At 39.7% G+C, this 15,460-nt stretch overlaps 3 protein-coding genes and 1 pseudogene across 3 annotated transcripts; 3 read left to right on the top strand and 1 right to left on the bottom strand.

Annotated features, from left to right (window-relative positions):
• Positions 1–1,487: 1,487 nt before the first annotated feature.
• LOC105155558 (aldehyde oxidase GLOX pseudogene) lies at positions 1,488–3,430 on the bottom strand (annotated as a pseudogene).
• A 3,544-nt stretch (positions 3,431–6,974) lies between these two features.
• Positions 6,975–7,838, top strand: LOC148789176 (uncharacterized). Its single transcript, XM_088877901.1, has one exon. It carries the CDS (start codon positions 6,975–6,977, stop codon positions 7,836–7,838), a length of 864 nt encoding a protein of 287 aa, XP_088734027.1.
• A 2,020-nt stretch (positions 7,839–9,858) lies between these two features.
• On the top strand, positions 9,859–10,725 carry LOC148789175 (uncharacterized). Its single transcript, XM_088877900.1, has one exon. It carries the CDS (start codon positions 9,859–9,861, stop codon positions 10,723–10,725), a length of 867 nt encoding a protein of 288 aa, XP_088734026.1.
• A 15-nt stretch (positions 10,726–10,740) lies between these two features.
• LOC148789174 (uncharacterized) lies at positions 10,741–11,538 on the top strand. The gene is made up of 2 exons (XM_088877899.1): positions 10,741–11,051; positions 11,355–11,538. The coding sequence occupies exons 1-2, from the start codon at positions 10,741–10,743 to the stop codon at positions 11,536–11,538; spliced, it is 495 nt and encodes a 164-aa protein (XP_088734025.1).
• The last annotated feature ends 3,922 nt before the right edge of the window (positions 11,539–15,460 follow it).

The following is a 15,460-nucleotide window of genomic DNA, read 5'->3' as shown; positions in this document are numbered from 1 at the left end:
GCACACCAAAACTTCAACAATACAAAGAAAAACAGAACACTTAAATACCCCTGCTTCATGGCATTTGACTTCACTTACACAATGCAACCAATGCAACCAACGCAAACAGAAAACATAACTCATAATTTCTGCAAACAGAAAAGTAATGGATAACTCACAACTCATAATTTCTGCAAACAGAAAACAGAACTCATAATTTCTTTATACAGTTTGACCTGCTGGTAATGATTAGATTATGTTCTTTTATGCTATGAGTACACTGTAAATATATTAATTAATGATATTTCATTCCCATTACAAGAATCATTGGTCCGTGGCCACGTTGGTGTTCAAGGTTTCAGGGGTTGTTACCTACATACCCTTTATACAACAACACATATATTATATTTTGTGGCACGGTGTTCTTGTACATATATAATTAATAATATTTTATATTTAAAGTATATTATAAATAAAAATAAAATATATAAAATAATGTATTATATTATCAAAACGAAAAGAATGAAAGAAAGAATAGAAAATTAATTTATCAATTAATATAAAATTTGAAAAATTCAATAAGTTAGTTACTAGTTAATTGAAGGGCTTTTTTGCTTCACACAAAAGTGGTGTGATTGTGTCATTAACTGCTATTTATGAGTGTGGAGGTTAATGTATAGATTATACTCGATTTATTTATTGTTGGTGAGGGGAAGCAAATACATTACAAGTCTTATTTTATTAGGAATCCTTCGTAAAATCTCACAATCAAATATAACAAAAAAATTGATAGAACGAAAACAAAAATAAGATTGAAATACTTAATAATGAAACGTTTGGATTTATCTGGATAATTAAAATTATTTTATTCTCATTTTAAACTATATTTGTTAAATACCAAAAATTTACATCGACTAGTACGAACATATATCATATATTCTTTTATGGAAAAAATGCAAGCAACCTCCTGTAATATTGCAAACAGAGTAAATTAGCCCCATATGATAAAAAATAGCGATTTACCTCCTGCATTTTTTAATATACAACAATGTACCTCTCTATGTTTTTTAAAATTAATGAAGCAATTTACCTTCTTAGATAGGGAGATAAGTTGCTTCATTTTAAAAAATATAGTGGGTAAATTACTATTATTTTTAATATAAGGGTAATTTGTTCGTTACGAAAAGAACAAAGCTCGTACAATGTTGTCTGGAGATAGAAAATGTAGTTATAATTAGTTGATTTCATATTGTATATTTAACGTATATTTTGTTTAAACTAATGTTGATAATTTTGTTCTCAGTCTTAATTTAAAATATACGCAAACATTTTTTTTTATAACACTTTAGAAATTCTTAACTCCAATTGGGTGACCAGAGTACAATTTACAACTTAAGAAAAAATAATTAATTATATAATAAATATTATAGTATTTTTAATATGTTATAATTATCAATAGTATGGGAATAAGGCTAGTAAAAAGTGAGAGGTACTTTGCAATACTGAAATAGAAGTAAAACGAAACAACATCTTTTACACCAGAATTCTAAAACAAAACATTTTTACAGTTCCAAATTGAATATATAATATCTATCACTTAGATCACCCATTATACATTTCCCATTTTCCTGGGAAAAAAAACACAGTGACACCAAATGAAGCACTGGAAGAGAATAAATGATATCTGAGTTATTAACTACTTGATTTGGATCCAAATGCCTTGACTAGGAACTTCTCGATAAACCACGAACAGAAGATAGTATCCGGGAGGAGCAAGAATATTCGAACCCGGTGTCATAACCCGAACTTGATAATTCGATCTTCCAAGTGGTGTCACACTAGCACTGATTCCCGTCCTGTTCGTAAGAACCAATAGTCTTTGATTCATTGAGAAAGAGTGCGTAGTAAATGGAGGTGCAACCATTGTTACTGTGATAAAACCTCTATTTATTCTGCCTTGAGCTGTGAAATTAATAACAAGTTGCTGTCCATATTCGATTTGAGAGTGTGAAGCCGGCGAAACAATTCTAGGGCGTACACGTACCAAACGTGGATCCAAATAGTCGGGTGAAAATGTTTCCATTGTCAAATCTGTAGGAAAAAGTACCCCTGTGAAATTGTAATAAGCATGAGGATTGCTACCGCTAACAAGAATACGACCATCACGAAGCAAGATCGCAGTTGAGTGATACATTCGAGGTATGGAAGTTGAGTTTTGGGCTTCAAATCTCAACCCCACTGGGTTATTGGGTCGATAAATGAGGGGTGTTAATACTGGATCACGACCCAAATCCCACCCAGCCGTACCCGTGGATGCCCCATTGATGATCAGTACATTGCCATTCGGTAGCAACACCATGTCACCCATGACTCGAGCCAAAGGCATGGTCTCCATGACCCACTGTGGATTTGGGTCGGTTATTCGGATCCTTCCGCAGGAATTAAGTGCCCCAACAAATTTTCCATTGTTTGCACTAGTGAAAGATCCTTTTGGTGCACCACCGCACACTAAAACTTCAGCAGTAACATTCGAACCAGCTTGCAAGTCCCTCAATGGAAGCAAGACTGCAGACCCTGAACTAGGATAACTCCTCGGATCCCCACCTGGAATTGTGGGGTAGTTCCTCACCACCACCCCATTCGTATAATCGAACAAGATAGCTCGGTTGTTGGCGAAAATAAATAAATTTCCATCCACGTTAAGAAAAACAAACGGGTACAAATTGTTCTCAATTCTCGGGTCATTAGTCTGTGAAAGGAATGGCAAATTGTATGATTGATCAGCTCCAGCTTTCTTAGGGTAAAATTCATAACTGAACTGCCCACGACCACCAACAATAATCTGTCTACCATCAGGCAAAATATGATTGGTGGCATACCATCTTCTCTGCCTAAGAACTGCGTCAAATTCTTGCCAGTCACAAGAATTATCCCCGCATGGTTTGTAAACTCTGACATTGCGGTCTCCGTCATTGAATCCACCAGTCTGCATTAAAGAGCCATCAGGCATGACTGAGCCGGAGGAGCACCAGACATCGGTGAGAACGTTGAGAGGCCGGATGGAGTTGGAAGCTACATCGTATTCTACCGAATGGGCAGTACAATCGACTTTAAGCATTAGATCATTGGGGTCATTGCGGCAATGGTTATTGGGGAGAGAGATGTTGGAGGGTCCAAAATCTGTACGGTCAAAAATGACAACACGATCTGTATTAAGGAGCTGCATGTGCATGGCAGAGACGCCTATGTCGGAGAGGAGGAGGTTCCACTTGCCGCCACCAGGTGCCGCGAGTGTGAGAGTGTTTTGCTGACATGGCAGCAAGAGTAGTTGTATGAGAAGGTAATGAAGAAGGGAGGCAAGAATGAGAGATGGAGTCATGGTTGGATTCTCTTGTTGTCAATGTTGTTCTTGATTGAGATTTTGGATGTTTGTGTGTGTGCCTTGAAGGAAATTTGGCTGAGCTTTATATAGTTTTCCGACAGATGCAGAAGAAATCGAAATTGGGTGTTTTGTTAGTTCGGTCGAGTGGGGGTTATGGGTAGCCGGATAGGGTTAGGTATATAATGAGACAAACAGTTATATGGGACAAAAAGGTCTCCTTTTGTTTTTCAGTTCATCAATCCAAATAAAAAATACAATAATTTATCTTTATATCTTCTTTAAAACACAATAATTTAGTGAGGTAACAAAGAGGTAAACTATTTCGTTTTAAAAGATATAATAAAATAAATTATTATTTTTTTTTATTTAAAGATAATTTACTGGTTTGCAATATTACATGGGGATAAATTACATTAAATTCATGTGTTCCCATTAAACATCGATAATTATATCACCCTAATCGATTTGCTTGAAGTTGTAATTAAAGTTAATCTCAATTAAGAATGAACTCGTGCAAGAGATGTATCCTACCAAGAAGTATCGATTTCAGACAATATCTTTGATTATATGTATCTGTGGATTTTATAAAAAGTGTTGACTTTTATGTAGTACCTAACATCTATGTACCATGTATCATGTATGCCACCATGTCTGTTTGAATTGGTTGCATGTCTTAGACGTGGGTGTTAATATTCAGCCTCTATACTTTTCTTTTAGCGTTTTTGTTTTTTGGTCTACTCGGCCGACACGAAACTGATAAGTATGGGTTTAAGTCAAATTTAATTGTCGAGGAAACGCCACATAAATATGGATATTATATATTATAAATTAGAAAAAATTGCAATTTTAATTCTGCAATATAGGAGTGGTACATATTATTAGTTTTGTATGATTGAGTTTTGCAATTTAGTTATGTAATTTTATAATTTTGACAATTTTAGTCTTGTAAATAAATTCATGCACGACCAAAATTGAAAATTCCCTTGAGTTGTAGGACTAAAATTGACAACGTCCCCTAAGTTAAGGACTAAAATTGCAATTTAATTGGGCTATGTGTGCAAGTCACAAATTAGCAGAAAAATGACGAAAATTGCAAAATTTTGAAAATGACAAAACTAAATTGTGAAAATTAATTCGTGTAGGATAAAAAATGTCACCCTCATAAGTTACAGGACTAAAATTATACTTTTTATGGTCTATTAATTTTGCCTATTATAAATTTGAATTTTAACCACAACTAAATGTGAATTACCTAAAATATCCCTCATACACATATTTCTCTACAAAAATTTATTTTTTTATCAATAATTTATTAATCATACAGATTAATAGTTAATTGGTTGTATTAATTTTGATTAACTATTGGTTTTATATTTTATAATTTTTATTCAATTAAATAAGTATAATAAAGCTCTGTGTAAATGATGATTTAATATGTTTGTGAGCATGGATTTGTAATCAAGGGACTTTATCTTATTTGACTTTGACATAGTGCTAATGATTGATATTAGGTTCTTTTAATACGATGTATATATATTTAATAATTAGTATAAATAAATTCCTTCTCCTCAAAGAATTTTAGATGATATTTGTCTGCACCTGTCACATCACTATTCTATGATTTGGGGTTGTCACCTAAAACTTTACGTTATTCTATTTCTATGGTCTCAATCAATTAGGCGCTGACTCCCTATAAATAATTTTTAAGACAAATTATATAAGTGTCACAAAAATTGAAATTTAATTATACGAATATTTTATACTTTTTTTTTTTTACTTATAAATACGATTCTTGAGGTTGTAGTAATTATAAATACATTTACTATTTTGAAGATTTACACACATCCCCTAAGATACATTATATTGATACATCGTCGGGCTATATCTGTAGGCCATATTTACAGGGAAATACACACATCACATTTCGATTAATGCATTATCCTAATGTTAGTTTTTCAGTCTGATGGAACTACTCTACCAAATGTATGCAAATAATTATTTTTCTATATGTCCTGAATTATTCGAGACTTTGTGGAATATTCGTTTTTTATTGCTCCAAATTAATTCTATTTATGTAACTTTGGTTAATATTGTTAACAATAGATTACTTTACCCTACTCCATCTGACAAGGTTCCTGCTTTATTGTTAAAATAATGTTTTCATTTGATCCCACACTAACTGAACTTCAAAATACTCTTCTCCATACTCAATTTTTGTGGTTCAGATTTGGCCTTCTCAATTTAAATAATGTAAGGTACTTGAGTTGTGCATACCGAAATTAGGATGAGGCCAAGCCGTAGAATGTTGGCTTTGATCGTAGTGCAGTAGATCCTAGTTGAGATTGTGATTGCACATATGATTTTTCGTCATGTTATTCAATATATTAAATTGAGAAGACATTCTGAACAAAGTGTTCGATGCTGTAGTTACAAGCTTTGATTGAAATCGTATTTCAATATTTATTATAACTAGAAAGTCCACTTTCCTTTTCTTTGGTTCTTGTTCATGAGTACACCAGTAGCATGGTAAATATAGAATATTAACGACGTCTGTCATTGCTTAAAACATATATATATTGTTGGGATTTCATCCCAAAGTGACAAGTCCAAACATTATACAACCACATTTAACTATAACACCAATCAAAGTTTATCATCAGTAATGCTAAGAAATAAAGGGGAACCACCAAGGCACAGACCCATTTCTCACAAACTCTCGGTTTCCTTTGTCAGTTTCTCATTCTTGGCTCTCTTATTTTCTGTCGAAAAAGGGGGTGATTTATACTGATGAAATGATGAAGATTTGGGCGGTGGTGAGTATTTCCAAAATATTGAAAATAGTATAAAATAAATGATGAAGGAGATTATTAAATTACCTAAATACCCCTATCAATTAAAGGCATTTAAATCCCCATAGTTGACTATTTTGATCATTTTGACCAGGGAATAAATCAAGGCTTTAGGATCATGATGACGTGGCAGCATCTTAGGGGGGACACGTGACGCCCTCGTAGACGGTACCGTACGGCTATAAATAGCTCCATTTATGATTATTCAAACTACGTTTTCATCTACCATTTTGCCGCCATTTCTTGATCTCATTCGATCCCATTTTCATATTTTCGACCCCACTTTTCTAACTTAAGCATCGGAGGGCCATCGCCGAGGCTACTCGGCTAGTTTCATGTTTGCTTTGTTCTCAGGATCCACTATCAGGTAGTTCGAAAGAAGGATTTAGCGACCCAGGTACTGCGATCCGACCCAGCGATCCCGATTTCGCGCAACCTACATCATTTGGCGCCATCTGTGGGAAATTGAGAACGAACTAGAAATGGAAGGGTCATCTCGGCGATTTCAACAGATGGAAGAAACCCCAGTGAGAGCAGAAGAGCGAATGGTACAGATGACGAAGGAAGAATTGCAACGAATGATCGAAGAGGCAAGTAGAAAGGCCATTGTGGAGTATTAACGCAGAACGATAACCCCAACTAGAGAAGGGGTTAGGAGACAGTTATTCCAAGAAGGAGAAACAGAGCAGAGGAGAGAGGTCTCGAGGGTGCCTGAAAAAGGCCCTGAAAGAACTTTATCAAACAAAGTGACCAGCAAAAGAACAATGACCAACAGAAGAACGGTCACTAGACAACCAGGCATATCGCGAGCAGATGTGGATAGTGTTAGCAAGCAGATTGAGAAGCTGGGAAAGCAAATTGAGGAGTTGAAGAAAAGAGGAGAGATCGTGTTGCAGAACAGGAGCTCACATTTCACTAATCGGATCCTGTTGGAGGTGGTGGATAGTAGCTTTCGGTTCCTGGATCTTCCCAAGTACGATGGGAGCAAGGATCCTAGGGAACATGTGGTTGCATTCGACCTGGTCATGAACTTATACGGCCAGACCGATCCAATCAAAGCGAAGTTGTTTGTAACTACTTTGAAGGGCAAGGCTCAGGAATGGTTCACGAGCCTAGGTAGTGGAACAATTGATTCTTACGAACAGTTAATTCATAAATTTTCTTTTCATTTTGCTAGCAAAAGAAAGACGAAGAGGTCAGCCACTCACCTCTTCACGATCAGACAAAGGGAGGACGAAACTTTGAAGGCTTTCATGGGGAGATTTAATAATGAAGTGTTGGAGGTCCAAGACTTACGAATCGACATGATGGTGAGCATCTTGATACATGGATTGAAGAAAGGCCCGTTCGCGTCGGCACTGGCTCGAGATCCACCAACGGGAACAGAGCAGTTAGTGGAAATGGCACAAAAATACATTGATGAAGAGGAGATGAATGCCATGAAGGATAATGACTGGACAAGGGATCCGAGGCGATCGAGAGGAGAACGATCAAGAGATGGCAAACAGCAATCTGAAAAAGATCGTGAACGGAAAGGACCATACCAACCTCGATATCACAAGTACACTCCCTTAACTACGATCAGAGAAAGAGTGATGACGATGGTGGAGAAGGAAGGCCTTCTGTAGTGGCCAAGTAAGATGCAAGGTACACCTGCAAAGAAAAATTCTCATAAGTATTGCAGATTCCATAAAGACAAAGGTCATAACATTGAAGACTGCTACCAGTTGAGGGACGAGATTGAAAGACTGATAAGACAAGGTTATCTGAAATACTTGATCGAAAGGAGGGCTGAAGCAGGTGACTGTAACAGGTCGCGGAGCCGTGAGCGGCACCATAAGGATGAAGCAGGAAAGAGCATAGCTCGGGATAATGCACCCACGAATGGTATTATCCATACTATCTCGGGTGGACCGACGAACGGAGATTTGATGGAAGCGAGAAAGAAATATGCCAGGGATAGCAGGTTCAAGTATGGAGAACAAATGATGCATGTAGAGAAGCAAGAAAATATAGTCTTTGAAAATGAAGATTTAAGTTCGGATGTGCGCGATCAGAATGACCCCATGGTCATTAAGATGGACATTGCCAACTATCAGGTACATAAAGTGTTGATAGATAATGGCAGTTCCGTTTATATTATTTTCAGTGATGTTCTCAGGAAAAGCGGACTTGGGAAATTTGAGATTGAAGCCAGTTCGAACACCTCTGGTCGGATTTGGAGGCAGTGAGGTCGTGCCTGAAGGTGTGATCAAGCTACCAGTCTCTTTGGGGGAGGAACCCAGAAGGAAGATTTGCATGGTTTAATTTTTGGTGGTCGACAGCCCATTCGCATACAACGTGGTATTGGGGCAACCAGGATTGAACAAGTTTAAGGCAGTGGTATCTACGTACCATTTGAAGATGAAGTTTCCAACACCGCAGGGAGTTGGGGAGGTAAGATGTGCGATCAGCGAATAGCCAGGCAATGTCATAATTTGGCTATTAAGCAGGAAGAGACGGCGAAAAAAGAGAAAAGAAAGGAAGACATGAGCCAGAGTGAAGATGTAAAGCGAGGAAATATGGAAAGAATCGAACCGTCAGAGGAATACAAGGAGGTGGAATTAATTTCGGGAAATTTCCAAAAGACGACCCGTATTGGGTCGCAGTTGACGGCGGAAATGAAAACGATGATGATTGACTTCTTGCGGAGCAATAACGACCTTTTTGCATGGGTCCCTCTTAAAAAATATATCAAGTAAAAATTAGCCTGCTATAAAAATTAGGTTGTTCGGAACATTTATGCACAATTAGCAGGCTAAAGCCAGAGTGCATAGCCTAAACATTGATTCGCAGGTTAAATTGGTGAAGCAGAAAAAGAGAGTGTTCGGGGTCGAGAGGAATAAGATTATCGAAGGGGAAGTCAACAAGTTGCTGCAAGCCGGGTTCGTTAGGGAGATCCAATATACGACTAGGCTCTCGAACGTGGTTATTGTTCCCAAAGCCGCTGGAAAATGAAGAATATGCACGGACTACACTGATCTTAACAAAGCATGCCCAAAGGACCCGTACCCGCTCCCAAGGATCGATCTGCTGGTTGACTCAACTACGGGGTGTGCGCTGTTTAGTATGATGGATGCATACCAGGGTTACCATCAAATTTTTATGGCGAAGAAAGATGCTGAAAAATCGCATTCGTGACCGAAAAAGGAGTCTACAGCTACAATGTAATGCCCTTCGAATTGAAGAACGCAGGTGCGACCTATCTACGGCTGGTGAATCGTATGTTTAAAGACCACATTGGAAGTACGATGGAGGTATATGTAGATGACATGTTGGTCAAAAGCAAGCAAGAATGTGATTATTTAGCGCACCTGCAAATAGCCTTTAGCATCATGCGATCCTATGGCATGAAGTTGAATCCATCTAAATGTACTTTTGGGGTACGAGGGGGCAAGTTTTTGGGCTACATGGTTAGCGAGCGGGGCATAGAGGCCTATCCTAAAAAGATAACGGCGATTATGCAGTTGGGGTCGCCAAAATCGATAAAGGAGGTGTAGCAATTGACGGGGAAGGTCGCCTCGCTGAATCGCTTTATAGCCAGGTCAGCTGATCGTAATTTACCTTTCTTTAAGGTTCTGCGGAAAGTAAATAATTTTGAGTGGAATGATGAGTGCGAGCAAGCTCTTAAGAGCTGAAAATGTATTTGACTACCCCCCACTACTCTCTAATCCTATGATTGGGGAAACATTGTATGTATATTTAGCTGTTTCAGATAACGCGGTTAGCTCGGTGCTGGTTCGTGAAGAAAATGGAAAGCAAAGCCCTGTTTACTACGTAAGCAAAATGTTGCAAGGGGCGGAGAAAAAGTATATTCAGATCGAGAAGCTAGCGTCGGCTTTGGTTACAACGGCAAGGAAGTTGCGACCTTACTTCCAGTCCCATCCTATTGTTGTGTTAACTAACCATCCGCTGAAGCAGGTTATGTCAAGGCCGGATACATCTAGTAGGATGGTCAAGTGGGCGGTGGAGCTGGGCGAATTTGACATAGAGTTCCAAATGAGGAGTGCAATTAAAGCGCAAGTATTTGTTGATTTCTTGATCGAGCTCGTCGGCGAACAACTAGAAAAAGAGGAAAGATGGCTGCTACACGTTGATAGGTCGTCGACTTCAAAGAACGGAGGAGCTGGAATTTACCTACAGAGCCCGAATGGTGTTGAGATCGAGATTGCCGTGAGGCTTAATTTCTCGGCGACCAACAATGAAGCTGAGTATGAGGCTCTAATTCAAGGATTGCAGACAGCTTGGGATGGAGGTATAAGGCAGATAGATGTTTATACGGACTCACAGCTGGTCGCGATGCAGGTACAGGGTACTTACGAGACGCGAGAGAGATCCATGACACAATACTTGGCGAAGGTGAAAGACATGATGAAAAAATTTGACAGATGCACAATTAACCAGATCCCGAGGGACGAAAACGCGCGAGCAGAGGCCCTATCAAAATTTCGATCGTTGGTGGAAGGAGTTAATTAGAGGAAGATCACTGTGATGGTAAAATCACAACCAGTAATAGATGAGGTGGAAGTTCACGCGGTCGAGGTGGCAGATTCTTGGAAAACGCCTTTTGTTCGATACTTAAAGCATGGGGAACTTCCTAGTGATGCGATCATTGCAAAGAGACTACAGTTCAAAACTAATCGTTTTACTTTGATCAAAGACGATCTATACAAGAGAACTCCAGAAGGTATTTTATTGAAATGCTTAGATGCTGAAAGGTCGCTGTATGTTATGAAAGAAGTACATGAAGACAGTTGCGGAAATCATTCGGGAGGAAGATCGTTGGCCCAGAAGATCCTCAGGCAAGACTATTTTTGACCCACAATGGTGGAAGATGCGAAGGAGTTCGCTAGAAAATGTGAAAGTTTCCAGAAATATACGGGACTGTTGCATTCCCCAATGACCCCTCTGGAGCCTTTAAAGGTCGCATGTCCTTTTGATCAATAGGGGAAAGACATTGTTGGTCCATTTCCTCAAGCAGTGGCTCAAAAAAATTTCTTGATTGTTGCGGTCGGATACTTTTCCAAATGAGTCGAGGCTGAAGCTTTGGCAAAACTCTCTGAAAACGAGGTAATTAATTTTATTTGAAAAAATATTATTTGCAGGTTCGGGATCCTGCGCGTTCCGGTGTCAGACAATGGAACTCAGTTCCAAGGCATGAAGATCATGGCATGGTGTAGGGAGCTGAAAATCCAACAGAACTTCACAGCGGTCGGGAATGCACAAGCGAATAGGCAGGTCGAGGTTACAAACCGAACATTGTTACAATACTTGAAGACCAAGTTGTAAGGAGCGAAAGGGGCATGGGTCGAAGAGCTGCCTGGAGTACTCTGGGCATATCGAACGACCCCACGAATAACCACGGGCGAGACCCCTTTTTGTTTGGTATATGGTAATGAAGCCGTCATACCTCCTGAAATAGGGGAAGAGACTGCTCGAGTTGCCCAGTATGAAGCAGAAGGAAATTCTCAAGAACGGTCATTTGACCTTACAGTAATTGAAGAAGGTAGAGATCACGTGTATACAAAGATCCTGAGATACAAGAGTATGATGACCAGAAATTATAATTGAAGAATGCGACCGAGAAGTTTTCAAGTCGGCAACCTGGTATTGAAGAAAGTTGAAGTGTCGAAGCATGTTGGAAAGCTCGATCTGAAAAGAGGGGTGACTACGCGATCTGAAAATGTTTTTGGGATTTGCCAAAGAAACATTTATGATCTGGCAAAGATTCAAAATCAATTAAATGACCTTAGCAGGAATCTTCATGAATATGAAAGAATGCAAACTGCCCGAGGCTTAATTGAACAAAATGTTATATTGATAATTATCAGTGTACAAAAAGGGGAACTAATCCCTAAATCACCATCAACAGTTCAAAACACAAAAAGTTGAATGGTAGTTACAAAAATTATTTGTTATCCATATACATCTATGAAATAGGAGCTGGGGGAGGAAGTTCGTCCATTAAAGGTAGAAATTCAGGGAAGTCATCGACAGGTGCTGGACCAGGAGGGTATGGCTCGAGATTTTTATCCAAATATACATCCAGCTGATCAAGATCAAAATCTTCCACAAATCCTTCGAGCTTCTGAATTTGGCCTCGGCATTTTTCAAATCCCTCGATCATGAATTCTGATGCTTGGTTCTCCACGGCCTCCCTAAACGTTCTGGATTTCAGGAAATCGCGAGCACCATTCATGTGAGCTTGATCTAACATGCTCTTGTGCTCTTGGCTCTGCAAAAATTGGGCCGGCCTTCAAAAAAACCCTATTCCCTGCCTGCTTCAAAGGCAGCTTCACGATCGCTCCGGGCCGTGGATCTTGCTTCCTCCAATTCCTTCTCAGAAGTTTCAAGCTTGGAAGAAAATTCTCTTTTCTCTCGAGCATCAGATTGTAAAGATTCGATCAAGGATTGCTGCTCCAAAATCTTCTTCTTCATCTCCATAGTTTTTGCTTCGAGGACAATTTTATCATGCCTCCACATCAAGCATTGGAGGGAGAGATTATGGGCAAAGGCCATGGCCTGTTGAAAAGGAAAGAGTTAGTTACGAAAAATCAGTTCGTGAGAAGGGGAAGCTGTTGGTTACTTGAGTCATGTTGTGCGCGAAATGATCCTCCATGGAGGTATGAGAGGTCTACGCAAGGATGATCTGATCCCGTTCGAGGCAAGCAGCCTTGTAGATCTCCCAAGAATCTTGTCTGGCTAGGGTCCGCAGAACGCTGCTGTTCTTCGAGATTTTCCAGTGAGGGGCCCATTTTTCTCCAGATATCTCAGTAGTTCGAGCAAAGGGAGATCGCTCGTCTCTTGTCCGTTGCCACACTTCTTGAAACGTGGCAAATCTTTTTCTACTCTCGGGCTCGGCGATCCGGTCGGCAGCGAGCTTGGCCTCTAGTCTGCCTTGCCTGGTTGATCTTGAGGAAGGATCACTCCTGCTCTCTGTTGGTTCTGCTGGAGTTTCTGCTTCGGGGATCGCTTTCTCCTTACCTCTTTCCACCACTTCTACTTGTTTGTCGGGGGTATGATCCCATGCTTCGGTGGGAGATGATGGTTGTTCGGAGGCTGTGGCGGTTGTAGGAGATGGGGTAGGAGTTGGGACACACTCTTTTGATTCCCTTTGGCAGCCGCTGCAGCACGTTTGAGTTCGTGATCAACGGAGGGAGGTAGTGTTCCCTTATTCGCTCTGGCTTTGTTTGCGATCTTGGCAAGCATGATTTCAGATTCTGCAAAAAGAAATTTGTTAGAGATCGCTTAAGGAGAAAGGAAACAAAGAAATGGGACTTCTGAAATCACCTAATGAGCTTTTAACTGGAATACAGGGGAGAGGCCCACGAGCTTCAAGACTTTCTCCTGTAGTAATACTTTCGGAAGGTACCAAAATAGAGTTATGTAATTTATGAGGTCGCTCTCGAACCCCTCCCCATAAGTTTCGGGTTTGGGCTTAGACCTATGCCAACCCAAATAAAAATCGCAAGATTGCCCAGGTGGAGGTCGAAGAAAGAAATACCTATCATGCCAAGGACCAACATTGGACCTTAAATCGTCCAAGTAACAACAGTCCTTGCGCGTGGTTAAGTAGAACCACCCAATTTCCCCTGATCTTTTGGAAGCGGTGATATTGTATAACGACCAGAAATTGTCCAAGGAGAGAGGTAAATCAAGGTGTTTCATGACAATTATAAACAGGAGTATGTGGCTAATAGAATTGGGGGATAACTGCATAGGGCAGAGACCTAATCGGACAACGATATTGTTCACTTCGCGGTGTAATGGAAAACGTAATCCAGCATCTAAATGGAGTATGGATAATGCACAATAGCCCTCTGGGGGTTAATGCATGCGATCAAACGAACGAGGAATGATGATATCATAATCAGCAGGAATATAATATTTTCTTTTTAATTGCACAGGAGTTGTTTTAATGATGCTCACGATCGATAACCATGGCTTTTGTTGCATCATTTCAGTATATCTTTGAAAAACAGGGGCCTCATCGGATTTAGCAATTTCTTCAGGAAGGTCAGAATGAGGTTTAGGAACGGAAGAAGTGGGATCGCGAGAAGTACCAGCGGTCTCCCTTAGGGAGGTCGCTGACGATCCCGACATAGAGCTCGTATCGGAGCTCGAGTCAGACTCGGAAGCAGACACAGGAACGAAAAGACTCCTAGACCTAGAACACATGATATTAAAAGCTGGAATAAGAGAGGAATAAGGAATACTCGACTAGTCTCACGTTTGCTTCGTTCTCAGGATCCACTATCAGGTAGTTCGAAAGAAGGATTCAGCAACCCAGGTACTGCGATCCGACCCAACTATCCTGATTTCGCACGACCTACATCAATAAAGAACAAGAGAGAGAAGAGAGAAGGGAGAGAGTCGGCCGTGTGAAGAAAAGAGGGAGTGCAACAAAACAAAATGAGGATGGAGGGGAATTTTAGGGGCTTTTAATAAGACCGAGTCGGGTCATGGGTTGGTGGGCTGGGTCGGGTTCTTGGGCCATCAGGTGGTAGGTTGGGCCTACCAATAAAAATTGGTCCGGGCTAAATAATTCAATAAATTTTCCCTTGGACTAGGTCCCAAAAGGGAACCTAGTCTAAGAACCGATCTGGCCTATCATCATTACATTTATACCTGGAAAACAAAGATGCTAGTAATAGTATTCAACTTATGATATTTCATGCATAGAGCATTGCACACCAATTAACCTTTGCACACAACATAATTAACTTTTGCACACAGCAAGCACCAAGCAGATAGCGACGCTATAAAACCCGTAGCCACCAAGGCTAAATCAAACAGCCATTAAGGCTCAATCAGCCACTTAGGCTAATCCACGTAGCCACATAGGCTAAAACCACCACCAAGGCAATGTCACAAAGACACACAATCACATAGGTTCAACTAGCCACTTAGGCACATTCATACAACCACTAAGGCTCAATTAAACATCCACATAAGCTCATTTCAAAGACAGCTAGCCACCTAGGCTAATGACACTAAGGCTCAAAAAATACTTAGGAGCACTAATCATACACTTAGTATAAACATGAACACAACATCCACAAAGGACCATCCTTAATGCATTAAGCATTAATATTACACACAACAGAAATACACATAGCGATCATATGCACAAAGCCAATAATATTCTTCAATATTAATGCACTTAGCGTTAAATTGCACGTAGCATTCACAAAGCAAGAAAACCAAGAAC

This window comes from Sesamum indicum, linkage group LG2 (genome assembly GCF_026168435.1).
Source record: "Sesamum indicum cultivar Baizhima isolate 11 linkage group LG2, ASM2616843v1, whole genome shotgun sequence".
NCBI classification, from domain to species: domain Eukaryota; kingdom Viridiplantae; phylum Streptophyta; class Magnoliopsida; order Lamiales; family Pedaliaceae; genus Sesamum; species Sesamum indicum.
Note: the sequence above shows the minus strand (reverse complement) of the source record. Positions and strands in the feature narration are given on the sequence as shown.

Excerpts from the sequence above, each read along its gene's own strand:
- LOC148789176 (XM_088877901.1), top strand. The coding sequence starts at position 6,975 with ATGACCAACAGAAGAACGGTCACTAGACAACCAGGCATATCGCGAGCA.
- LOC148789175 (XM_088877900.1), top strand. The coding sequence starts at position 9,859 with ATGAGTGCGAGCAAGCTCTTAAGAGCTGAAAATGTATTTGACTACCCC.
- LOC148789174 (XM_088877899.1), top strand. The coding sequence starts at position 10,741 with ATGGTAAAATCACAACCAGTAATAGATGAGGTGGAAGTTCACGCGGTC. Across the intron at positions 11,052-11,354 it reads TTGGCCCAGAAGATCCTCAG|GTTCGGGATCCTGCGCGTTC; the intron begins GCAAGACTATTT and ends TATTATTTGCAG.